The sequence below is a fragment of the Tenrec ecaudatus genome, chromosome 4, assembly GCF_050624435.1.
Source record: "Tenrec ecaudatus isolate mTenEca1 chromosome 4, mTenEca1.hap1, whole genome shotgun sequence".
In the NCBI taxonomy this organism is placed as follows: domain Eukaryota; kingdom Metazoa; phylum Chordata; class Mammalia; order Afrosoricida; family Tenrecidae; genus Tenrec; species Tenrec ecaudatus.
The window spans coordinates 153,808,521-153,833,900 of NC_134533.1; the positions used below are offsets into that span (position 1 = coordinate 153,808,521).

The 25,380-nt window shown below is 39.0% G+C and overlaps 1 protein-coding gene and 1 non-coding gene across 3 annotated transcripts in view; both read left to right on the top strand.

Annotated features, from left to right (window-relative positions):
* The window catches only part of GMPS (guanine monophosphate synthase), a 71,729-nt gene that overhangs the window by 5,161 nt on the left and 41,188 nt on the right, over window positions 1-25,380 (top strand). For both annotated transcript variants that reach the window (XM_075546955.1, XM_075546954.1), the window contains exon 2: window positions 21,804-21,985. In XM_075546955.1, coding sequence (XP_075403070.1) covers window positions 21,804-21,985 — 182 coding nt within the window. The remainder of the gene's footprint in view (window positions 1-21,803; window positions 21,986-25,380) is intronic.
* On the top strand, window positions 19,145-19,287 carry LOC142447744 (small nucleolar RNA SNORA48). The gene has a single exon (XR_012784401.1). It is a non-coding gene; the product is annotated as a small nucleolar RNA SNORA48 (small nucleolar RNA).

Consider the following 25,380-nt stretch of genomic DNA (forward strand, 5'->3'; position numbering starts at 1 on the left):
GTGTCTTTTAAAGCCCCAATGTCTTAATTTATTTGTGCTTTAGGTGAGTTTTCCAGTAAATCGTTTATACACAAATTATACTATGGCTGGTTGCAATCCCTGCAGTGTGTCAGTACTCTTCCCATTTCTTCCTGGGTTCTTTGCTTCCTTTCATCTGGTCTCCCTGCCTTTTGGCTTTTGGTTTTGGGAAAATGTTACCTTTTTGGTCTCTCAGAGCTGATTGTTCAAAGAGGCACATTCTTCATGGGTGTTACTGTTTATTATGTAGACCTGTTTTATTTGGCTGAAGGAATCCAGGTGGCACAGTGGGTTAAACATTAGGCTGCTAATTAGGACGTCAGCTGTTCAAAACCACTTGGAGAAAGAAGAGACCTATCTACTCTGTAATGATTTACAGCAGTGGTTCTCAACCTTCCCTACCTTCTAATTACAAATAAATGAAATTTTGTCTTGAAGCATGGTGTATATTGGGTAACAGTCTTCATGCCGGGTACTTGTATGTGGGAGTATCTTCATGTGGGTGGACCCGCCTGTAGACGGAGAGAGGAGCAGTGTCTTAGTTCCTAAGAGCATCGGAAAGACAGTTTCAGAAACCCACCAGAGCAGTTCTCTGCTGTAGGGTTGCTATGAGTCAGAACTAACTTGATGGCAGTGAGTTTGCATTTATTTGACTGAAAGGTAGCCTCTGGAAGTATCTTCAGTTTCAAATTAGAAAGATCTTTTAGAGCATTAGTACTGGGAATTTCTCTAATCCCTCCCAGACCAGTAAAGTGGTTGTTAGTTTGTTTTTTGGAACTTTATTATACATTTTTATAGAAATTCTGGCCAGGACCTTTTATTGTAGTTCTGGTCATTATGTTTCATTGAGTATACTAAGGCATTTGACTGTGGATCATAACAAACGAGGAGTAGCCTTGAGAAGAATGGGAATTCTAGAACATGCTGTGCTCATGTGAAGCCTACACAGGAATTAGGGGGCAATTTTGTGAATAGAATAAGGGACTGTTACATGGTTTAAAAGCAGGAAAGGTGTTCATTGGGATTAGGCTTGAGTCCTTTCAACGTAGTTATTCAATCTGTGTGCGAAGCAAATAATCAGAGAAGCTGGATTCTATGAAGAAGAATGTGTCAAGATTGGAGGAAGTCTAATTAACAACCTTCGTTCAGGTCTTAGTATCACCCTATTCCTGCCCTAGCCAGTCTCTTCATTCTCACCAAATGACTTTTCATGCATGTGTCTGTTAAGAATGTGGTGGGGAAGAAACTGATAGAATTCACTTGTGAGTAAATAGTGAACAGGATTCCCCGCAGTGCCATCTGCTGTATATAAAACGAGCCCCCTGAGAAGCAGGAGGAGAGGGATCTCATTATCTGCAAGAATCATGAGTGGATCATGTCCTCTGGACTAGAGATCCCCACTGAACCTCCTGGATCTCGAAGACAGCTGAACCATCAGAGGAGCAGCAGCAGACCAGAGCATGGAACAGAGTAATGGACTTCTCAACCCAAGGAGAAAATACAGCTGAGTGTTTTGTGCAGGAGACTGGCTTATAGAGTGGGGTGCCTCTGGGCACTTAATTCAGGGAGCTGGGTTTTCTCACCCAAAGCTTGATCAGGTTGAGGCTTCTAGCTAAGTGGCATGCTCCTTTGGGCATTTATTAGCAGACCAGAAAGAAATTTATGACATTCTTGATAAACAAGTCAATCCTGACCATTTTCACTGGTATTACAATTTCCTTAATAAATTCTTCAGTAATGAATTTTGTCTGAGTTTTGTGCAGCCATTGCAATGGATATTCGAACCTAAAGAGGTAAAGAACCTTAATTAAGACCCCACATATGGTTTCGTTATTCTTCTAAGGATGGGTATTTGGTCTGTTTCCACTTTGTTGCTATTGTGAGCTTTGTCCCCATGAATATGGAGTACATATGTCCATGCTATAACTCTTACTTCATTCTTTTGTATGTGGTTATTCAGTTGCCCTTGCACTATTTGCTGAGAATACTATTCCCACGAAATGATCTCCACCCATGTTTAAAACTGCCCATAAGTGCTGCGCTTTATTTTTAGAATTCTTAGTTCTATACCATTAGCTATCCTTATGCTAATATCATATTGTCTTGATAATAAAGTTTTATAGAAAATTTGAAATTGGAAAATCGAGTTCTTTAATTTTGTTCTTTTCTGAGATTGTTTTGACTGTTGAGCCTCTTGATTTTCATGTGAATTTTAGTATTAGCTTACCAAATTCTGCAAAAAGCCAGTTAAGATATTTTAGGACTTACATTGAGTTTTTGATCAATTTGGGGAGTATTGCCATGTTAAAAATAACTGTCTTCCATGACCCAGGATATCGTTCCATTTATTGAGCTTTCATAAAATTTCTTCAAACAACACTGTGAGTTTTGTAGAGTACACACATCATTCTTTTAGATGCATTTTAAGTGGAATTATTTTCCTAATTTCATCTTTGGATTGTTTATAGCAAGTATGTAGAACTACGTTGACCTTATATCCTGTAGCCTTTCTGAAGTTGTTTATTGGATGCCGTAGACCATGGCATCTGAGAGTTGTCATTACAGCTAGCTAACCCCCAGGTTCTGATGTCCCACTTACATACAGCCTGTAGTTATGAACCAACTCTTATAAAGCCTTTCCTCTTCCTAGCGCCCTGGACCTTCCACAGGAGGAAATGAAGTGTTGCTGCTGATGAGTCGCAGCTGCAGATGTTTATTGAGTTGAGTGCTTCACAGGCACTTCTTCCTTCTCTGGCTCTTTGCACCCTCTCGTTTTAAAGTGGGTGAACTTTTCTGCTTGATGAGACCATCTCCAGTGCCCCCCAGGGCAAGCTGACCCTCCTAGGCAAGGCCATTCTCCCCACCTGTAACCTTGCCACTCATCCTCTGTACCTGCCCATACCTCTGTGCCCCAGGAAATTTATTCTGCCAGGCCTCTGCCCCTTTCTTTTCCTCTTCACCCCATTTTACCTCTGATCTCACTGCAACCTGCTCCTTGGCTAGCCAGTGAGCCAAGGGCTAGACAACCTCTCAAGACCAACTGCTGGGCCTTGACTCTCCAGAGATTTGGGCTGCACCAACCTGTAATGCCTACATAGCTTCCACTTTGCTTCCCCAGCTCAATGACTCAAATTAAAACATTATTATTATTATGTATTAAAGATGTTTAGTTGGAAATGCTTACACTATACTAAGATTAAACATTCAATTAACTGATGTTAGATATGTACCTTAAGTATTCTGACTTACTGCACATATTTAGCTTTAAAGACGATAGAATTTGTTTGGAATTTGGGAACTGCCTCTAGTTAAACTATTTCCATTTAATTCTGGATGTCTTTTTATTTCGCTTTTGTGTGTGTGTGTGATCCAAGTGAGTTTTATGAACGGTAAAAGAAGTTTCAGGTTTACCCAGGCACCCCAGGGCACTTCACCCCCATAGGTGGAGTCCTGGGGATCCTTACAACCTCTGAGGAACAGCTTGAGAAGCAGAAGGGTTATTTCCTTTTCTTACTGCCTTGGAGAGTAACTGTAGCACAGTGTTGGACAGAATGACAAGAATTGATAGTTCATGATAGAAAGTAGGGAGAGTGTTACATTCTGGAGACTACATTCAATGTTGGGAAATTATGTGTATGAATTGTTGAATGGAATAGCAGTTTGATCTGTAAAGCTGGTTCAAATAGCAATTAAAAAAAGTAGAAATCTTTTTTCCCTGATTTTAGGAGGAATGTAAACCAGCCTTTTACTGTTCGTATAATCAGTTGTTAGTTTCTGTTGACTTGATGCTAAATCATGGCAACCTCATGTGTACAAAGTAGAACTGCTCTGTAGAGTTTTCAAGGCTGTGTGACCTTTTGGAAGCAGATTACTAGTTGTGTCTTCTGAAGCACCTCTTGGTGGGTTTGAACCACCAATCTTTGGCTAATAGTTGAGATTTAATCATATGTATTACTTAACCATGCTAAAAAAAACCCAAACTCATTGCCATTGAGTTGCCTGTGACTCGTGTAGCCACCCTCAGGGTCTGAGTAGAACTGTCCTTGTGATTTTCCAAGGCTAACTTTTTACAGGAGTAGAAAGCCTCATCTGTCTGGAGGAGTAGTTGGTGGTTTCAAACTGCAAACCTTGAGGTTAGCAGCCCATCTCGTAACCACTGCACCACCAGGACTTCTAATTATGATGATAGATGTAGTTGTTTTTGGTAGATGCCCATTATCAGGCTTAAGAAGTTCCCTTCTATTTCTGGTTTGTTGAGACTTTTTGTTAAATTGTAAAAGTAGATGTATATAACAACATTTGACAACCCAATGTTTTTACATGTATAATAAATTGACTTCGGTGATGTTAATCTTGTGCCTCAATCCACCTATATCTATTCCAGTGGTTCTCAACCTTCCTAATGCCACAACCCTTTAATGCAGTTCTTCATGTTGTGGTAACCCCCCTCCCCCAAACCACAAAAATATTTGGTTGCTACTTCATGACTGTAATTTTGCTACTGTTATGAATCAGGCGACCCCTGTGAAAGGGTCATTCAACCCTCAAAGGGGTCACAACCAAAGCTTGATAACTGCTGATCTGTGGCCAAGTTTTTGTCACCATAAACAGATCCTGAGTGCTTCCTAAATGGAAATTCTTTTCTTTCGTTTTGCCTCTGGTAACCACTAATCAGCTTGGATCTTTATATACTTGCCAATTGTAGATATTTCATATAAATGGAGTCATACAATATTTTCCCTTTTGTGATTGACTATTTCAGGATGCTTTCAAAGTTCATCTTAATGTACTCGTGAGGACTTTGTTTCATGTATGAGTTATCATATTTTGTTTGTCCCTTCATCCGTTGATGGGCTAGGCTGGTTCTACCTTGTGGGCATTGTAATAATAGCGCTACAGTGTACATTTGTATTCATGTGTTTGTTTATGCCATTGCTTTCAAGTCCTTGATTAAATAGGAATGTAATTGCTAGGCCATATAGTAGAGGAGCCCTGGTGGTTATGAGTTGGGCTGGCATGAGCATTGTCAGCAGTTCGAAACCACCATCACCTCTGCTGGAGGAAGACTAGGCTGTTTATCATTTCCTGTAAACAGTAACAGTCGCAGAAACCCACAGGGGGTAGTTGTGAGTCAACATTGACTTCATGGCAGTGAGTGAATGAAGGTGTGTAGTTGTTGGTTTAACTTGAAGAAACCACAAGGAACAACCATTTTTCTTTTTTTTAAACAATCTATTGGGGCTCATACAACTCTTATCACAGTTCATACATATACATATATCAATTGTATAAAGCACATCTGTACAGTCTTTGCCCTAATCATTTTTTTCTCCTCTTTTTTTTTTTTTACATTTTATTAGGGACTCATACAACTCTTATCACAATCCATACATATACATACATCAATTGTATAAAGCACATTCATACATTACCTGCCCCAATCATTCTCAAAGCATTTGCTCTCCACTTAAGCCCCTTGCATCAGGTCCTCTTTTTTTCCCCCCTCCCTCCCCTTTCCCCCCTCCCTCATGTGCCCTTGGTAATTTATACATCGTTATTTTGTCATATCTTGCCCCATCCGGAGTCTCCCTTCCCCCCCTTTTCTGCTGTCCCTCTCCTAGGGAAGAGGTCACATGTGGATCCTTGTAATCAGTTCCCCCTTTCCAACCCACTCACCCTCCACTCTCGCAGCATCGCCCCTCACACCCTTGGTCCTGAAGGTATCATCCACCCTGGATTCCCTGTGCCTCCAGCCCTCATATGTACCAGTGTACAGTCTCTGCCCTATCCAGCCCTGCGGAACAACCATTTTTCACAGTAGCCTTTCCCACTACTAATAGAGAAGTGTTCTGAATTTTTTTAAATCATGATGGGGTATTGAATTTTGTCATATCTCTTTTGTTCATCTAATGAGATGATTGTATGTTTTTATCTTTTTTTTCTGTTGACAAGTTTTTTTTAAGCAATTAAAAAATTTTATTGGGGGCTCATACAACTCATCACAATCCATACATACATCCATTGTGTTGACAAGTATTTTGCTCTAATTTATATTTGGTATTAAACCAACCTTGTATTACTGTGATAAATCTGTTATGGACAAAATAACAATCTATAAATTAATTATCCAGGGCTCATGAGGGAGTGGGGAGCGGGGAGGGAGGGAAAAAAAAAGAGGACCTGATGCAAAGGGCTTAATTGGAAAGCAAATGCTTTGAAAATGATTAGGGCAAAGAATGTATGGATGTGCTTTATACAATTGATGTATGTATATGTATGGATTGTGATAAGAGTTATATGAGCCCCTAATAAAATGTTTTTTAATAATAAAAAAAAGAAATTAAAAAAAGATGAATTATGAGTTTAATGAATAGAATCAATAAAATTGATCATATTTTAGAATTTTTAATTCTAATTATGATAATATAACAATTATTACTGAATGCTTTTTTATTTTCAAGAAAATTTGTAGGAGATGCCAACTTTGAGACATAAAACTGGTTGATTTGGATTGATACTGGCATTAATTTTCAAAAAATTTGTTACATGGGAATAAAAATTTCCCTTTGGAGTCTTGGGGGGGATATCTTACTCATGTAATTGCATTGGAGCTTTTCCAGCATCTGTAACCTTGGTAAACGGTATGGCATGTGACAGTGTAATTCCTCAGTTGCAAATGTTTATTGAATGTAAAAACCTGCTGTAATATAGTAAAGATGGGAAGTGTAGAGTGGAGACCCAAGGCCCAAGTGTCGGCCACTGGAGATCCCCTCATAGAGGGGTTTAGGAGAGGAGATGGGTCAGTCAGGGTGCGATGTAGTACCGATGAAGAACACAGCTTTCCCTCAGATCCTGGATGCTTCCTCCCCCCAACTACCATGATCCGAATTCTACCTTGCAGGACTGGATAGGGCAGAGGTAGGTTGTACACTGGTGCAAATGGGGGCTGGAGGCACAGGGAATCCAGGGTGGATGATACCTTTAGGACCAAGGGTGTGAGGGGCGATGCTAGGAGAGTGGAGGGTGAGTGGGTTGGAAAGGGGGAACTGCTTACAAGGATCCACGTGTGACCTCCTCCCTGGGAGATGGATGGCAGAGAAGTGGGGAAAAGGAGACGCCGGATAGGGCAAAATATGACAAAATGACAATGTATAAATATCCAAGGGTACATGAGGAGGGGGGGGAGCAGGGAGGGAGGGGGAAAAAAAAAAGAGGACCTGATGCAAAGGGCTTAAGTGGAGAGCAAATGCTTTGAGAGTGATTGGGGCAGGGAATGTGCATGTGCTTTACACAATTGATTTATGTATATGTATGGATTGTGATAAGAGTTGTATGAGCCCCTAATAAAATGTAAAAAAAGAAAAGGGAAAAAAGCCCCTAATAAAATGTAAAAAAAGAAAAGGGAAAAAAATGATTAGGGCAAAGAATGTACAGATGTGCTTTATACAATTGATGTATGTATATGTATGGATTGTGATAAGAGTTGTATGAGCCCCTAATAAAATGTTTTTAAAAATATCTAGTAAAGATTTTAGACTAGAGAATTGAAAGTCATGAGATGCAGAACAAAGTATTTAACTGTATTTTAATCGGCAGTGCAGACTTTTAAAATTAGAATTTGTCAACATAATTATAGTATTTTGTCAGTCAAATAATATTGCCTAAATTTTCTAGGGTGACATATTTTCGTTGAAACCTAAAGAGTAAATAAGTTATTTCAAAACATTTAAAAATTGATAATTGGATTGCTGGGCTAAATTTTAATTTGCCTTCATGTTAGAAGAGCAAGATAATATAGATCTGTGACTTTATAATTGAACTCATTATTGTTAATGGACAGATTAAATCCATTAGAACTAGACTTAGTTTATCTGAGAAGATGAAATTCCTCAACCACTAACACTGTGTCTATGAAGTATGGAGCTCGACAAGTGGGTTTGTCCATGTGGAAGTCAGTGCTAGAAATAGCAGAATCTTTAGTCTAAGCTAAATTGCGTTTTAATGTACTGATTTAGATAGGGCATTAGTCTGTGTTCCTTGTGCTCAGGAATGATGCCTATTTGAACTTGAAATGAGCTAATGGTACCTAATAGATAGGATAACTAGGTTTTGTAATGACTTTGAAGAAACAAGATAAAAAAGCTGAAGCTCCAATCAGAAATATAAATTGTTTCATTTAAGGAAGAAAATAATTGAATTGAAAACAGCATGAAGATTACTGGATTCATCCCACCAAAATTCCTTTTTTTTAATGTTTTGAATAATCTTATTTTTTTTTCTATTTTTACATTTTATTAGGGACTCACACAACTCTTATCACAATCCATACATATACATACATCAATTGTATAAAGCACATCCATACATTCCCCGCCCCAATCATTCTCAAAGCATTCGCTCTCCACTTAAGCCCTTTGCATCAGGTCCTCTTTTTTTTTTTTTCCCCTCCTTCCCCAAAATTTCTTTTAGGAAGTTTCGTTAGACTTTTTTTTTAAAGTAATTTTATTGGTGGCTCTTAAAGTACTTATCACATTCCATACATCAGTTGTATCAAGCATATTTGTACATATGTTGCCATCATCATTTCCAAAACATTTTCTACTTGAGCCTTTGGTATAAGCTCTTTTTTTCACCTCTCCTTGATCAATTACATATTATTTTGTATATTATACTGTATTGTCTCCCTTCACCCACATTTCTGTTATTTGTCCCCCCCTTTGGGCGGGGCTGTATATCCAGTTTTGTGATGCGTTCCACCTTTTTCATCTTTCCTCCTCCCCGGCCAATTCCCCTGCCATCATGATATCGCTAGTCCCACTCCTGTTCATGAGGGGTTTTATCTTTCCTGAATTCCATGTGTTGAGAAGCTTTTATCTATACCAATGTGTGTTCTCTGGTCTAGCCTGCTTTGTAAGGTAGAACTGGATCATGGTAGTTGTGGTAGTTACATAATATGGTGCCAATTAGAGACTATTAAGAGTGAAGGGGTGGAGTTTATTTAGCTTTTCAATCAGGTCGGAGCTTGGCCCTTTGGATGCCCTGTGGGTAGAAATAGCTCTCTGGAGGCAGGACACACACACTGCTAGACATTCCTCTTGACAGGCCACATGGAGTTATGCTGATGGAGCCAGAGCCTTGGAGCTGGAGGAGCCACATGCGCACCAGCACTGAGATCCCTTCCACTGTCACTGGATCTATAGACTTTCCACCCACTGGCCTGTGATCTTCCTGCATTCAGCATTGAATTTATAGATTGGTATCGGACATATGGGCTAATATTGGACTTAAGGATTTGATCTGGAATGTTTCTCAATATATAATTGCTCTTTTATATAAAACTGACACATAGGAGTATCTATAAATTTGTCTCTACAACCTGGACTAACAGTGAGGGGGCGATGGGGAGGAATTATTCAGGAACTAGAGGAATGATGTGTGATTGGTCAGTGCTATACTACTACCCCTTGGTTGAATCATCCTTTTAGTGTATGACATTAACCAAGATCAGTAAAAGGCCAGGAGTACTATGTGTCATTAGAAACGTGTATTTACTAAACCTGTTGAACATTATAGGAGGCCTCAAGGGATGAGTTGGGCTGCTAACCACATGATGAGCAATTCTAACCCATCAGCGCTCTGTGAGAGAAAGATGAGGCTTTCTGCTCCTGAAAAGATTTACAGTCAGGGAAACTCAGAAGAACACTTCTCATCTCTCCTATTGAATCAGTGAGTCAGAATAGATTCAGTGGTAGTGAATTTGGTTTGGGGATTAAGCACAGTAGAAGCCTGTAGTATATTTGGATTAATACAAATAGAAAAGTGAACATCTTCGAATTAAGTGGTCGGAATTTGTAGTATTTAATTTGTATAACTATGTTGAAATTATAAGGCAAAAGGAATAAAAGTCAAGATCATAGTTTAGGCAACATGAATTGACAGTCATGGTTTATGCAAATATCTGATACTGTATATTTTTGCATCAGAGGATGTCTCATGATTTCCCCGTTTCTCAGCTCTAACACCATTTTTAAAGGGATTTTAGGTATTTGTTACATATCATGAATGACTCTCATGACCTGCATTCAGTAATTATACTTAAGATTTGTATTTCGCATATACCTCATACTGTAGGTTCAGACTAGGGCAATAAAGCAAGTTTACTAGTACATATAAAAGATATCCTATCTTGTAGTCTATTAAATGTGTATTAATGCTAAGAAAAAGTTGTTAGATTGTGAAAATTGCCAAGATTTGACATATAAACATAAGTGAGTACACACTACTGAAAAAGTGGTGTAAATAGACTTATTGATGCATGGTTGCCACGGTTCTTCAACTTGTAAAAAATACAGTGCCTGTGAATTAGACAAATGAGATGTGTTCCTGCATTTTAAAAGAATTAGATTTTTTTAATGAATCAAATATCACTTAAATAGAGATTAAAGGAAGGCACTTTCAATAATTTATTTCAAAATTATTGAAATAAATTGTTTTTGCTATTTCTAAATCTTTATGTTCAGCCAGACTCTTCTAAATTACTTTCCACTTAATGCGAGTTAGTATTAGGCTTGTGCTTACTCAGCATTTCTGGAGAGTATTTTATTTCTAGGATTTAACTGAATATTAATTCTGCAAGTATTCCCTTTATATTTTCTTTATTTTGTTGAGAACATAAGTAGCAAAGCATACATGAGTTAAACTTTCTACGTGTACTTTTTAGTGACATTGATTGCATTTTCAAGTTGTATGACCATTCTTACCCTCTTCTACTGAGTTGTTCCTGCTTCAGTAACAAACCCACTGCCCCTGAGATTCCTATTTGATTTTTAACTTGATTTATTCTGCAAGTTGGACACTCGTACTTCGTTGATTTTATTGGAAGGTGTCGACAGCAGTTTGAAACCCCCAGACACTCTGTGGGAGAAAGATGGGTCTTTCTGCTCCCATAGAGTTACAGTGTAGGAAATCCTCAGGGGCAATTCTGTGGTGTTCTACAGTGTCACTCTGAGTTGGAATTTACTAGTGACCGTGAGAGAGAAAAGCCCTTTCCATGGTTTTAAATGCTCTGCAGTTGGAGAGGCATAAAGGCATTCTGTGTGTCCACACTCTTCTCATTCCTGGAGGTCCTAGTCAACTGTTGATAAGAATGAGTAGCGAAATGGCCTGTTGGGTGAGTGATAGGGAGCTTCTCCCGGATGGCTTTTCCAGATGTGTTTTAGGCATGACTCCCTTTCTCTCCTTCCCAGAACCATAGGGGGGGGGTCACCTTTCTTTTCAAAAGATAAACTTCTTTAGCTATTTTGAGGATCCTTTTCTCTTGGGGAAAACATTTTTGTCAAACACTGTACATAACTCATATTGAGAAAATGCACTATAAAAAGTGGGTTGGTGCAGTAGTGAGATTAGATAAGTAAATGTGGTCAAACTTGGAATGAACTCTGATTGAAAAGAATTGCTTTGCATAATTGAGTACTTTAGATCACTTTAGATGTGTGCTGACAGGTTCTTTTAAAAGCCTCTTTGAACCCTAAAACATCACTATTTTAATCATTGAAATCTTCTGAAGTGAAGAGCTTTTTAAAGAGTAACTTTCTGAGGAATTATAGTCCTAAAGTTTCCAAAATCATTCAGATAGCACCGGAACGTCAATTCACTCTCATAAGCAAATTGGAAAGGATTATTAGTTTATCTCCTTTAAGTAAGTACCTGAAATGAAGATACAAGATAACTTTAAGTTAGTCTTCCAAAAATTTAGCACAGTTTCAACCATTTTTCATCTGTGGTTTTAATTGGGGACTTGAGAAGACAGATTTACATCTTGCCTTGCCAGCATGTTACATTAGGTCTGAGCCTCATTTTATTTGTAAAATATTGTTAAGAATAAGAAAATATGTTAAAGCCCATCTGTAGGCGACTGGACATCCCCTTACAGAAAGGTCACGGGGAGGAGACAGCCAGTCAGGGTACAGTGTAGCAACGATGAAACATACAACTTTTCTCTAGTTCTTAAATGCTCCACCTCAAACCCCCTATCATGATCCCAATTCTATCGTACAAATCCCGCTAGACCAGAGTATGTATGTGTGTGTGTGTGTGTGTGTGTGTGTGTGTGTGTGTGTGTGTGTATATATGTATGTATGTATACTGGTACAGGGAATCCAGGACAAATGATCCCTTCAGGACCAGTGGTGAGAGTGGCGATACCCGGAGGGTAGAGGGATGGTGAGGTAGAAAGGGGGAACCGATTACAAGGATCTAAATAGAACGTCCTCCCTGGTGGACAGACAGCAGAAAAATGGGTGAAGGGAGATGTCGGATAGTGTAAGACATGACAAAATAATAATTTATAAATTATGAAGCGTTCATGTGGGAGGGGGTGCAGGGAGGGAGGGGAAAATGATCTGATGCCAAAGGCTCCAGTAGAAAGCAAATATTTTGAGAATGATGAGGGCAACAAATGTACTCGACACAATAGATGTATGCATAGATTGTGATGAGTTGTACGAGCCCCCAATAAAATGATTTAAAAAAAATATGTGCAGCCCCTTAAATAGATGTGAAATGTCAGTTCCCTTTCCTGGCTGATTTAAAAATTTAATTGTGAAATAATAAAAGGACACATAGAAAATGACCCAAAACATGGGCTGGTTTGGTGATTAGTAAGTCATGTTTTCCTTTTATACAGAATGTTAAAAGCTCCCCCCCCCCAAAAAAAAAGAGTTTTATTTAAAGCTCAGTAATTTTATTAGAATTTATCTTGGTATTGGTCTTTATGGGTTTTTAGTCTAAGTTCATATTCTGTCATGCCTTGTTTACTTTTTAAAGGATCAATAAAAAGTGTAAAAAAAGTGTATTCCAAGGTTGATCTTCTTGAATGTCGTTTAGATGTTTTACAGGACATCACTGTAGACATGCTCTATTCTGTATTCTCTTCTTCTTTAATTTTTAAAATGGGCTTTGACTTCTATACTTCATTCTTTTTATGTAAATTAAATTTGGTGAAACATAGTTCAGATAACTTTTGTAACTGTAGAGTTTCCTTTTCCGTTAAAACTGTGGCAGCTTGTTAAACATAATCAGCTTGATTTCCCTCCCCCTTTTGAGCCTCGGCCTTCCCTTTCTTACTCCTTTGTCCCTGACTTGCTCAACTTTGATTTTGTTCCCTGAAAAGTGTCTTGGTGGATCAGTTTTCAGAGTTCACCCCTCTGGTTTCATTCAGCCTTCTTGAGGACAGAACTCCTCCCAGTGCAATTGCTGGTCTTAAAGTAACTGTTGTGCTTTCCAAATATGGGTAACTTTCTGTGTTAGGATTCTCTAGAGAAACAAAATCAGGACACTTGTGATTTTATATGTATTTATATAGATAGATATATACAACATAAGAAACAGCTAATTAGTCTATAGAGCAGTACAAATGGCTCAGAGCAACTCACTTCTGTGAGACAGTTAATACACTGGCAGTCCTTCAAGTCTTGAGATGCAAGTCAAGGAAGCTGAGTCCTCTGTAAAGCAATTCAGACAATCTGGCCACAGGTAGCAAACAGTAAGGCAGGTCGGTCAAGAGTCAGCCAGATGACAGGGTCCAATAGTCCCCAGCTCAAGCGATGTATATTCCAGTAGCATGGTGAAGCAGGTATTGAAGGAACCTCAAGCGACAGCAACATAATTCACAGGTTGGGTGTCCCACTAGAACCAGCTAAGGCAGCTGCACACTGGTTCGATCATCAAAAAGTAAGAGACATTGAAAGATGAATCTGTGCTTAGGGGTCCCATATCCAGAAACTCAGACTGGTCTGATGTTACATTCCTTGCACCAGTATCCTGCACCCTTAGTAACCATTCCATCTTTAAAGTTTTGTTTTAAACGTTTAACTTATTTCAAAAGCACTCATGCAAACCAATCTGATATGAATATAGCCTCATAAATATACGAGCCTCGAAATAAGTCATTGTAATGTCTACTTTCTTTCTTGAGACAGTAACATTACTAAAATAATATTTCTAAACTTAATAGTTATTAACAAATGTTGATAATACTCTGCTAGGGTGAGATAGAAGCATGATACTTTAAAATTATTTTCACTTTCCTATGAACTATTTTATAGTAAAAATTTGGTAACCAGTGTTTTTAAGCTAAAAGTTCTAAAAGTAACCTGTAGTTCGCAACTGAACAGTATACTCCCAGATTTTACATTTTAATGGTATTTACAAATTAAATATTAATTTTAGTCATAAAGTTCCTCCTCATCACTGAAATATATGCGCTTTTCTTGATCCTCGAGCGTCTCGAGTCATCTGATGTTGAAGGATTCTCTGAACTGGGTTTCCATATTTTTTCGTCTTCAGTTTTGCTTTGCTGGAAGCGATGGCTTGACCGAGTCTGTGAAGAGCAGGGTCTGCATCTTCATCTTCACTTTCTCTGCTTCCTCAGTTTGGTCTTCTGGTTCACCTCTCACTGGAATTCTTTTGCCGCCAGCCCCTTAGGGATTCTGTTTCTTTTCTCTGGTTCCTCCTACACAGCTGTCCTAACTTTAAGGTTTGTGGCTATGGGGTTTGTTTCTTGGTACTCGTATTTGGAGTTTGGGAGTGAGGGTTGTGAGGGATAACTTGCTATTTAGTTATATGGTAAATACACTTGATGTTTTGGTATTGCTTTTTAGATAAATGATTTTATGAGGATTCAAGAGGACCTAAAAATGATACCATCTTTTCCCCAGAGTCTGCCATATATCATCTTGCCCTATGCATAAATAGGGTGGTGAATATACCTTTTCTTTTTTTAAATTGTTTTATTAGGGGCTCATACAACTCTTACCACAATCCATACGTACATCAGTTGTGTAAAGCACATTTGTACATTCATTGCCCTCATCCTCAAAACATTTGCTCTCCACTTAAGCCCCTGGCATCAGCTCCTCATTTTTCCCCTTCCCTCTCCCCCTCTTCCCCTCCCTCATGAACCCTTGATAATTTATAAATTATTATTTTGTCATATCTTGCCCTGTCCCATGTCTCCCTTCATCCACTTTTCTGTTGTTCGTCCCCCAGGGAGGAGGTCACATGTAGATCCTTGTAATTAGTTCCCCCTTTCCAACCCACCCTCCCTCTACCCTCCCAGTATCTCCACTCACACCGCTGGTCTTGAAGGGATCATCAGCCCTGGATTCCCTGTGTTTGCAGTTCCTATCTTTTTTTTTTTTTAATCATTTTATTGGGGGCTCGTACAATTCTTATCACAATCCACACATCCATCCATTGTGTCAAGAACATATGTACATTTGTTGCCATCATCATTCTCAAAACATTTGCGTTCTACTTGAACCCTTAATATATGCTGCTCATTTTCCCCCTCCCCACTCCCCCTACCTCATGAACCCTTCATCATTCATATATTATTATTATTTTATCATATTTTACACTGTCGGACGTCTCCGCCTGCCCTCTTCTCTGCTGTCCCTTCCCCAGGGAGGGGCTATATGTAGATTCCTGTAATCAGTTCCCCCTTTCTACCCCACATTCTTTCGACCCTCCAAGCATCGCCACTCTGATCACTGGTTCTGGAGGAGTCATCTGTCCTGGATTCCCGTGTTACCAGTTCCTATCTTTACCAGTGTACATTCTCTGATCTAGCCAGACTTGCAAGGTAGAATTGAGACCATTATAATGGGGGGAGGGTGGGGGTGGCGGAATCATTTAGGAACTAGTGGAAAGTTGTATTTTTCTTCATTGCTACATCATACCCTGACTGGCTCATCTCATCCCTGAGAGACCCTTCTGTAAGGGGGTGTCCAGTGGCCTACAAATGGGCTTAGGGTCTCCAATCCGTACTCCCCCTGCCCCCCTCATTCACTATAAGATTTTTTTGTTCTGATGATGCCTGATACCTGATCTCTTCGACACCTTGTGATTGCACCAGCTGGTGTGCTGCTTCCATGTGTGTTGCTTCTGAGCTAGATGGCCACTTGTTTACCTTCAAGCCTTTATGACCCCAGACGCTATCTCTTTTGATAGCCAGGCACCATCCGCTTTCTTCGCCATATTTGCTTATTCACCTTTTTCTTCAGCCATTGTGTCGGGAAGGTGAGCATCATAGAATGCCAGTTTAATAGAACAAAGTGTTCTTGCATTGAGGGAGTACTTGAGTAGAAGCCCAATGTCCTTCTGCCACCTTAATACTAAACCTATAGATATATACACATAGATCTATTTCCCCTTCCTAATATATAAATATATTTATATACATACGTGTTTTTATCTAGACCTCTATAAATGCCCTCTGCCTCCCAGCTCTTTCCTCTATTTCCTTTGACTTTCTTCCTGTTCTAATATCATGCTCAGTCCCCACCAGGGTTTCAGCAATTCCTCTTTGTTATATTACCCTTGACCATGCCCTACCAGGCCTCCCACACCCTTCTCACCACCAATTTGGGTCACTTATTATTCCCTTGTCCCTAGGTTTGTTAACACCACTACCTTTCCCCCACCTCCCCCTCTCCCATGTCCCTCCCGAACTGTCGGTCCCGTTGTTTTCTCCTCCGATTGTTCATCCAGTCTATCTTATTTAGACAGCCCTGAGGAGATAATAACATGCACAAAAACAAGACAGAGCAAAACCAAGCAACTATATACAACAAAACACAACAAGAAAGAAAAGCTTGTAGTTAGTTCAAGGATCATTTGTTGGCCTTTAAGAATGTTTTCCAGTCCAGTCTGTTGGGGCACAATGCCCTGGCCCTGGTCCACCTTCAGCATTCCTTGGGGACCTCGCCGCTCTGTTCCCTTGCTCTTCTGTGCACCCCCTTAGTATTTTGCCTCAGTGAGGGGGGATCAGATGGGGTGCAATTCCCACACTGTGTCTCTGGTGCTGTCCCCTGTAGGGCTGTGGGTCAGTGAGGGGCGTCATGTCTCAGTGGGGCTGGCCATGTGGTCTTCTCTTTGGACTGGCTGCTCTAATTGAGAACATCGTCCTCAGCCTGATGGGCCAGAATGTGCTCCACTCTCTCCTCCCCCTTCATCTGTTCCTGTGTGTTCTGATCAGATAGCTGGATATACCTTTTCTATATGGTCTTTGAGACTTCAAAAGATATCTTTATGAACATCATGCACATTATTATGATGACCTTAGGACTTTTGAGGGACGTTATCTTTTAAAACTCTAGACTGTTTTCTTTTGCATTTTAAAAAATATGTGCTCCGTGGTATTGGCTTTCAGTTTAGAACTATTGATGTAATCATCTAGCCCCTTCTTCCATTAAGGACATTACCTACTCTACTGAAAAATGAGAGTCTAATGAAATTTTGTTAACTGGGAATTCAAATGTTTTAAGGAAAAGAAGCTGCTTTCATTGCTGGGGGCTTTTTGTTCTCCCCTAAGTTGCTGAGGTTTTATGCTGGACGGGCAAGGCTGAGGTTGAAAGAGGTACGGGAAGAGTCACAATATTTTCTTAGTGTTTGAATGTTTTTAGAAATTTGGTTTTAAAAGTACATATTGTAAGATATGACAAAATAATAATGATTAATAAATTATCAAGGGTTCAGGGGGGAGAAGGAGCCCGGAGAGAGGGGAAAAAATGAGCTGATACCAGGGGCTCAAGTAGAAAGCAGGTGTTTTGAGAATGATGATGGCAACATATGTACAAATGTGGTTGACACAATCGATGCATGTATGGATTGTGATAAGAGTTGTATGAGCCCCCAATAAAATGATAAAAAGTATATATTAAAATAAATCATTTGACTAAACAGTTTATTTACGGAAATAAGACGGTCCTTACTTTGCATGGCAAATCATAAAATGACTGTAAGCTGAAACCAGGCAGTAATCAGTGGGGAAATTATGCTGGTTTTATGACCTTCAAAAATTTTTTTGTTGTTAAAACATTAAAAACTTATCATTAGTTATGAAAGTATAGGTAAATGAAAAGAAACAGTATAATGTGTAAACGACCTTCACACAATTTCTTTATCCAACATTTTGCACGTTAGACTATAGTAAATGTGCTGGACTATTTTGTGTATTGATGTTCTACATCTGGCAGCCAGGAATGCGGAGGTGCTAGGTGAGAGTAACGCTCGCTCTGAGAGTTAAGGTTATTTATCTATCATCCTACTGGAGCTGTGGCTTTCATTGGTTTGGCCATTCTGTAATGATGTAATTATGGTTTGTTTTGCAATCTATTGTACTATCCTCTATTTTCCCATAACAACTTGGTCTTTGGACCATAACCATATCTATAAGTAAGGGCTAGGTGTAATTTAGTATAGGCCAGTTTATAACATATATTGAGAGTTAACATGTTTTTATTTCCTTTAAAACCTTATCAAGAGTACTCTGATTAATGCTTACCTGCGCATCTTTTTTTCTGCCTTGATGGAGTCCAACATTTTGTGTATTGTGCTCTCGGGGTTGCACATTATCTCCCAAGAATTCCTGTAATAAATTTGGTCTTGTTTGTTTTATTTTATTTTTCTTTCAGGTGTCACTTTCTTGGGTGCCTCTTACTCATTTCCCTCATGTTGGAAAAGTTCCCCTCCACCAAGTTCCTTGGACTGCATGTGTCTGGTCTCTCAAATGGTGGACGCTGTTAACATTCCTACTGTCAGCTAGTCTATCCGCCATTTCTTCTACACTCCTCTTAATATTTCCGGCACTTTCATTTTTTCAGTTCTTTGCTGTCTTTTCATTTTTCTTGGCCAATTCCTCCTTTGGACTATCCATGTCTTGTTATTTCACAGGTAGACAAGGAGACAGCACTGTTGCATGCTTTGCAGTTTTATGTGACTATGCTCCTCCGATCATGGTGCTCATTTGTTATTCATGTAGTGACTTGTGAACTGAAGAGTTGGCAGCATTTGTACTTTTTGCAGTTACAGCTAAAATATGGTACCTGAAATTTGAGCCATGTTGTTGGGGGATTGGTGTGAATTAACCACATCATGGTATGAACTACAATAACTGAAATTTGTGTTTATTAGAACCATGCTAACTGACAGACTTGTAATTTTTAAAAGCCAAACAAAAATAGGTTGTGCTTGAATTTAGCAAAAATTATGAAGAACCTTTATTATGGGTTTCAATCCAAGAAATTTATACAAAAAAGTAATAGTCTTTAAAAAATAATTTATTTACCCTTGGCTAGGGGCAAGAGACACCTGATTGGTAGTGGTGCTCTTATATCAGTCAAGGGCAGAGTAGACTGGCAGCCCTTTGTTCTTCCTAGCTTGATGCCTAAATCATGGCCAGAGCTGTTTCATGCCTAGGACACATTAAAAAATAATAATCTGTATATTAAAAACGAACAAAAAGGATTCCTTAAAGGAATATGTACATGCATCCTTAAGACTGAAGGCACCTTCTGAAAGGACTTTGTGTTTTTGCACTAATTACATTCCCTAAATTTCTGCTGGTTTGTATGGTTTGATTTTTTTTTTTTTAGGTTGTTGGATTGGCTATATGATTAAAAAGGAAAATTTTCAAAACATTATCTTTCTGCTTGAGCCCTTGGTATTAGCTCCTCTTTTTCCCCTCCCTCACCCACCCAGCAAAACTTTCAGTGTCCTCCTTAGTCCTTTTTTTACACTAACTATAGCTGGTGTATGATTAGGTCCCTTTTACAAATTGTCATTTGTAGTTGGTTGTGATTGCTTTTTTTATTGTGGTGTAAATAGTAATGGTGCTGTATATAAGGTCAGCATTGGTTTTTAGCAGTAAGTGGAAAGGAGTGAAAAAAGGGATACTCTGGGGAAAAAAGGGGCTGAGTTCAGCATTTTCATTTGACAAGTTTTTTGTTGCTTTTTACCTAGAGAGAAAATTTTTAAAAATCCTTTGTAATTCTCATCATGCAGGTACAATCTCTGTAATAGAACCCTTTTGGTATAGTGGCTACACATTGGGTTGCGATCCAAAAGTTCAGCAGTTTGAAAACCACCATCTGCTCTTTGGGAGAAAGATGGATTTTCTGCTTCTGTAAAAGTTCATCTTGAAAACTCACAGAGACAGTTCTGCCTTGTCCTGCAGGGTTGCTGTCAGTTGGCAGCAACTTGATGGCAGTGAGTTTGGTTTTGAGTTATTCACCAATACTTTTGTTTTTCTTACATGTGCATATACTCTTTCAAGTACAGAAAACAGTCAAATGGGTTTCTGTTATACATACTACTTCTACATGGATTTCTATACCCTAAAAAAAATTCTAAAGCTTTTAATTCTGTACAATTTAAAAGAAAAACTGGAAAATATAGTACAGTGTACCATCCAACTTCAATGATTTACACTACACAGCCACTATTGTTTCATTTCTACACAGCTATTCTTTCTTGAATTATTTTGGAGCCAATTCCAGATAAATGTTTCAACACTCATAATTAAAAAGTTACATGAAGGAGCGCTTGTCATCCTGGTTCCTGGTGCTCAATGTGGGAAAGTTATAGAAGTCATACATTTGCATCTAATCCAGTCCAACCAAATTAATTTCTTCACGTAATAGGAAAATTCTAATGTAGTTAAATTGTACATGCACATGTGTAGGCAACAAAACTTTTTTATTAGTAGCAAATCATTTTATTGGGAGCTCTTACAGCTCTTATAACAGTCCATACATCAATTGTATCAAACACATTTGTACATGTGTTGCCATCATTTTCAAAACATTTTCTTCTGCATGAGCCCTTGGTGTTAGCTCCTCTTTTTCTGTCCCTCCCTCCTCTACCCAGCAAAACTTTCCGTGTGCTCAGTAGTCCCTCTCTCAGGAATGCTGTGATGGTAGGGCAGATGTATAATTTGTCTGAACCATGCTGCTTTTAAGACTGGAAGAAGGGACAATATTAATCTTAGATTAACAGGCGTAGACCAATTAATTATTTTGGGAAAACTGGATTGTATGTTCACTCTATTAATAGATAATGCATATGTTCACTCTGTTAATAGATAATGCACATGAAGTACTCAGTACCATCTGTTTGGTCTGTTTCTTTAATATAGTAGATTGTGGCTTTCATTGTAATAAGTTTATGTGTGTAGTTTATATTGCATATGTATTAAAATCTTTTAAAGGAGTATTTTGTGTTTTTATAATAGTTTTATTGACACCTTATATATTCCAATATATCCATTCACATACAATTCTGTTCAGTCCCACTGGGTGGGGTTATACAATCTATGCTGTCAGCCCCACCCCACCCTTTTCCAGTACCCTCAGGGGGAACCATTACTTTTGTCATTGTCTCTGAAGGGTCATCTGTCTTGACTTTCATGTTCTGAGCTATCTTAAATATACAAATGAACATATGCAAATATAATGTAATTAGTGAGGTAAAACACAAAAACCTTACTAGAAGGGAAGGAACTGTTTAAGACATAGAGGATAGTTAAGTGGGTGGTTTAGCAGTGCCACACTGCACCCTGGCTTTATCCATTCCATGTGGCCCTTCAGAGGGGCTGTCTAATTATCGTACAGGTGCGTTTTGGGTCTTCATTGCATCCACAACCCTTTCACAGCCCGTTGGTTTTGAACTTGTGATACCTCTTCCCGTCAACCCCTATTGGTTACATAGGTTGGTGGACTTTGTTGCTTCTCTGCTAGGTGACTGCTTGTTTAATTACAGGCCTTTAAGACCCTAGACATATCTTTTGATAACCAGACACTATCAGCTTTCTAAAAGGAGTATTTTGAATTGCTAACTTTAGAAAGTCCTCTAAGTTAATAGTTTGTTTCCATATGTTTTTGGAAAAGACAGCAATGGATCATTAATGGATCATTATAATTAAGATTCTGTATTCATATTTGCAGCTGGAAAATGCTGGAGGAGACCTTAAGGATGGCTGCCACCACTACGAAGGAGCTGTGGTCATTCTGGATGCTGGTGCTCAGTATGGGAAGGTCATAGACCGAAGAGTGAGGGAGCTGTTTGTGCAGTCTGAAATCTTCCCCTTGGAAACACCAGCATTTGCTATCAAGGAGCAAGGATTCCGGTAGGCTTTTCACTCAGGTTTTTCTGAACAGACTAAGTTAAAATTGTGTGGTATTTTAATATTTTCTTCAGCATGCAATATTTTTTGTTAAAGTAAGTGATGGAGCTGTTTTAAAAGTTTTCCGTGTCTCTTTACTGATAAGATGACAAAAAGTAAGGTGAAAATGTGAGCTTTTCAGTTAAGAAAATAACCTTAATTTTAACTGTACAGTTTTAAGAACTTAGCCTTTTTTGTTTAGGACTAGTCAAGTGCAGCAGTGAGGGGAGTAGACAAATAGGTCGAACCTTTCACAGGGGTCGTCCAATCACAACTGTAGCAAAATTACAGTTATGAAGGAGCAACGAAAATAATCTTTTGGTTGCGAGGCCTCCACAACATGAGGAACTGTATGAAAGGGTCGTGGCATCAGGAAGGTTGAGAACCCACTGCACTAAAGCACCTTTTAGTATAATTCTAAAACCGCAAAGCTCAAACCCCCTGCCATCCACTACTACTGTTTTGATAACACAGGGCAGAGTAGCACTAGTTTGTTGTTATGAATCACTGTTGTATGTACCTTGAGTTTTTAACCTAATAGGCTTTACAGGGCTTGGTTCCTAACCAGAAAAGGTATGGAAGTGGGAGGCAGGACACTCCTCACTGGAGACTGCTATCGCCTGCTGAGCTGTCGTTTTGACCACCCGTTTTCTTAGAGTTCATTACTCATTTTATGACATCAGAGACCTCTTAAGTTACCTGTTTGTAGAGCTTTGAATAACCTAATTGACAAATTTGCTCTTGGGAATAACTCATGGTTTATTGGGCCTCATAATTGCAAGTTGGTTTCAAAAAGGCAGGGTGGAAATATAATAGATTAGCTCTTCTCAAGGTAGTGTAGAGATAAGAACTTTCATAATTGGTTTAAGTATTATTGCTTGAGTTTCATCCTTGCCTAAGCCCATCATACTAATAAAAACGTACTAAGTGCCTTACTGCCTTTGGTTGTTCAGCAGATTCATGAGGGATAGTGGACGGTCTCACAGCGGTAATCCTTCATACAGCTAAATATAAAATGCTGAATAGATTGTTTGAATACTCATTGTTTTTAGAATTTTAACTTTTATATTTTTAAGCCTACGCCTCTTAGAATTGCTTATCTTAAGGATGCAACATTTATCTTCTGATAGGTTGTCTTCAGTATCTTTTGTAGGAGAGAGACTAACAAACATTACATGCTACCCATACAGAGTCCAAAGGGTGGGGCTTTTGAACTCATTAAACTTGGTAAATTATACATATTAAAAATGTCCTAGCCTGGCTTTTGGGTTTGACGCTGTCAATTAGTTTTGGGGGCCCCAGGTCTTTGCTCCTGTTTGTTTCCAATAGCAGTCTCACACGTGCATTCCCCAACTTATTTCTGCTAAAAGACTAATTTGTCACTGCACTTTCCCTGATTGTTTTCATATTGTTCAAATACGTATTTTTGTATGTAAAGGGAAATTGTTTTCTCAACACTACTTTTAGTATGTATAGTACTACTGTCATGAAGAAGCTCTTGTTTAACAAATGGATGTGTAAAATGCTACACACTAATGATCAAACACACCCTGATTTGCTGAGTAATTTTTATGCATTCGACCTTTGTTTTGCTACTAGATGTATTGTAAGTTTAGTGATATATTTTTTATACTTTAATATAGTACCAACACAACTGCCATTGTGTCACTGTCAACTCATTGACCTTACATCGGTCCTTTGAGACTGTAAATCTTTAGGGTACAGAAAGCATCGTCTCTCTTACCACAGAGGGGCTGGTGGGTTTGCATGGTCACCTTGAGATTATCAGTCCAAATTTACCCGACAGTGCCTCTAGGACTCCTTTTTATGTAGTAGGAAGTCAGTAATTAAAAAGTGACTTGTAATCCAAATGTGTTATGTTAGTAAGCAGATTTGGTTAGATCTTGTATTACGTTTTCTTTTAGAAGTATACGTCAAGAGTCCCACAACTCAAACTGAAGTTGCGTATGAGGATACTTTGGTGTAGTGGAGTGTGCTTTGGGCTAACTACAAGGCCAGCAGTTTGTACCCACCAGACTGCTCTGCAGGAGAAAGTGAGGCTGTCTGTCCCTATAAGGCTTTATAGCCTCAGGAATGCTAGGGAGCAGTTTTACTCTGTCCTTTAGCAACTCCGTGAGTCCGACTTGTGTCAGTGCAGTGGGTTTGGCTTGGCCTTAAGGCTGAGTAAGAGGAGCCTTGCTGACAGCGAGCTAAGCATCAGGCTGCCAACGTTAGCATCTCATCAGACATTGCAGTAAAGGCAAGACTGTGCGCTCATGAAGATGTAGTCTTTCCTCTGTTGTCTGTAATCTTGCCACAATTAGGGGGAAACTCATGAATAACAGTGACTATGGGAAGAAGAAAATGTTCTAGAAATGAATATGGTGACAATTGTACAGCTCTTTATATAATTGAATTATGAGTTGTATGATATGTAGATGAAGTGCTAATAAAACTGTTTTAAAAAGAAAAGAAATTCCAAGAAATTTAGTTCTGGAAACCCTAAGGAGCAATTCTGCTATGTCATTATGAATTGGAATTGACTTGCAGTGGATTTCGCTTTGAGTAAAAAGCTTACATAAGTGTGTATGGTGTGTGTGAAGATGTGTGGCAAACTGGAGATGATACACAAGTCTAAAGGTTATGGTATTTTGTAGCCCTGTAGGGTTACTGTAGAGCAGGGGTCCTCAAACTATGGCCCGAGGGCCACATGAGGCCAGCCGAGGCCATTTATCCGCCTGCCGGGTGTTTTTGCCCCATTTGTTTTTTTTACTTCAAAATAAGATGTGTGCAGTGTGCATAGGAATTTGTTCATGGTTTTTTTTTTTTTAAACATAGTCCGGCCCTCTGTTTAAAACAGTGAACTGGCCCCCTGTTAAAAAAGTTTAAGGACCCCTGCTGTAGAGGGTCATTAGTTAGGGTCATTATGAGTCAACAGTGACTCTCTGGCAGGGAGTTTGGTTTTGTAGGAGTGACTGCCCAGGGTTGCTTGATTTAACACTCCCCCTTTTCCCTAAAAGGTCAGAAATCTGAATTTCTGTGTGACAATTTTAATATAAAAATGTTTACATTTTTAAAAATAAATGCTGGGTGCCAATAAGATTTTTCAGTGACCAGGTGAGGAATAAAAACCTCAAGTTTGTAGCTTCTTTTATACTAGCTGGACTCAGTAGAATGCCCTGTGCTATTATTGCTAACTTGTAGTACTACTCTGGGTTCTGAGGCATGTGGGGCAAAACGGATGTTTGCTACTGATGGAATGGCATAGGGGCCACAGCTGACCTCCTTTGGCCACTACTTAAAGAAGAATCCAACTCCACACCAGCCTCTCCACCCTCCTAATTCTGACACCAACCATT